The sequence below is a fragment of the Frankliniella occidentalis genome, unplaced genomic scaffold (genome assembly GCF_000697945.3).
Source record: "Frankliniella occidentalis isolate FOCC.00 unplaced genomic scaffold, Focc_3.1 Scaffold35, whole genome shotgun sequence".
In the NCBI taxonomy this organism is placed as follows: domain Eukaryota; kingdom Metazoa; phylum Arthropoda; class Insecta; order Thysanoptera; family Thripidae; genus Frankliniella; species Frankliniella occidentalis.
In genome coordinates, this window is record NW_026267165.1 from 382,692 (window position 1) to 383,506 (window position 815).

Sequence of the window (815 nt, forward strand, 5' to 3'; positions counted from 1 at the left end):
GACCTGTCGTAGTCGATGACCTTGATGATTAGCGACACGTCTTCTACGTTGGAGGCGGGCACGTCGAACACGAGCGCCTCGTTGTAGACAGGCGCCAGGGAGGAGCGCTTCACGGTAGTCTTGCGCTTCTTGATGCGCCTCCCCTGGCACAGCAGGTACACCTTGACGTAGGGGTCTGCAGGGAGAGAGAGAGGTGTGCTTTCGTGAGATTAACGCACAGGCGATCGCAGAATACTCTTCTATTCTAGTGCTAAAAAAGAGTTTTAAGAGTTCGAATGCCGCACACCTGTAGATGAATTATTTCACGTTGCTGATTAACACATTTGAGAAGATGCACGAAAAAAAGACTTTGATGTTCATACCAACTCAGTTTAATAGGCTTCATTTGATAGCAGGAATCGAGAATCCGATAACCTCAACAAGAAGCTGGTTAAGGGTATCGAATTCTCGATCCCAGCTATCAAATTTGGCCAATCAAACAGAGTTGATCTGCACAATAAAGTTTTTTTTTCTTTTTCTGCGGGAAACCTTGCTCGAATAAACGAGTGTGAATGATCATTGTCTTGCTTAAACATCTATACATAAATCTAACCAGCACACTGAAAAAAAAGTCTAAATGTCTAAAAAAAAAAGTCTAAATGCCAAATAAAAATTTTAGTTGCTGCATCGATCAGTTTCCTCAGTGCAGATGAGCGAAATTCAAACTCTTTCCAGCGTATCAATTCCCACACCCACACCACGAGCGGCGCGGACAGTTAACCCCCTCTTCTCCCCCATGCGTATAATCCAACTTTATTTGTAAAGTAATACTACTA

At 43.4% G+C, this 815-nt stretch overlaps 1 protein-coding gene across 3 annotated transcripts in view; it reads right to left on the bottom strand.

The window, feature by feature from the left end:
- LOC113211506 (synaptotagmin-10-like) overlaps positions 1 to 815 on the bottom strand; it is a 42,708-nt gene that overhangs the window by 2,336 nt on the left and 39,557 nt on the right. Inside the window, exon 7 of one of the 3 annotated variants that reach the window (XM_052266048.1) lies at positions 4 to 175. The exons of the other annotated variants lie outside the window; for them this stretch is intronic. Coding sequence (XP_052122008.1) covers positions 4 to 175 — 172 coding nt within the window. The remainder of the gene's footprint in view (positions 1 to 3; positions 176 to 815) is intronic. 3 annotated transcript variants of the gene reach the window in all.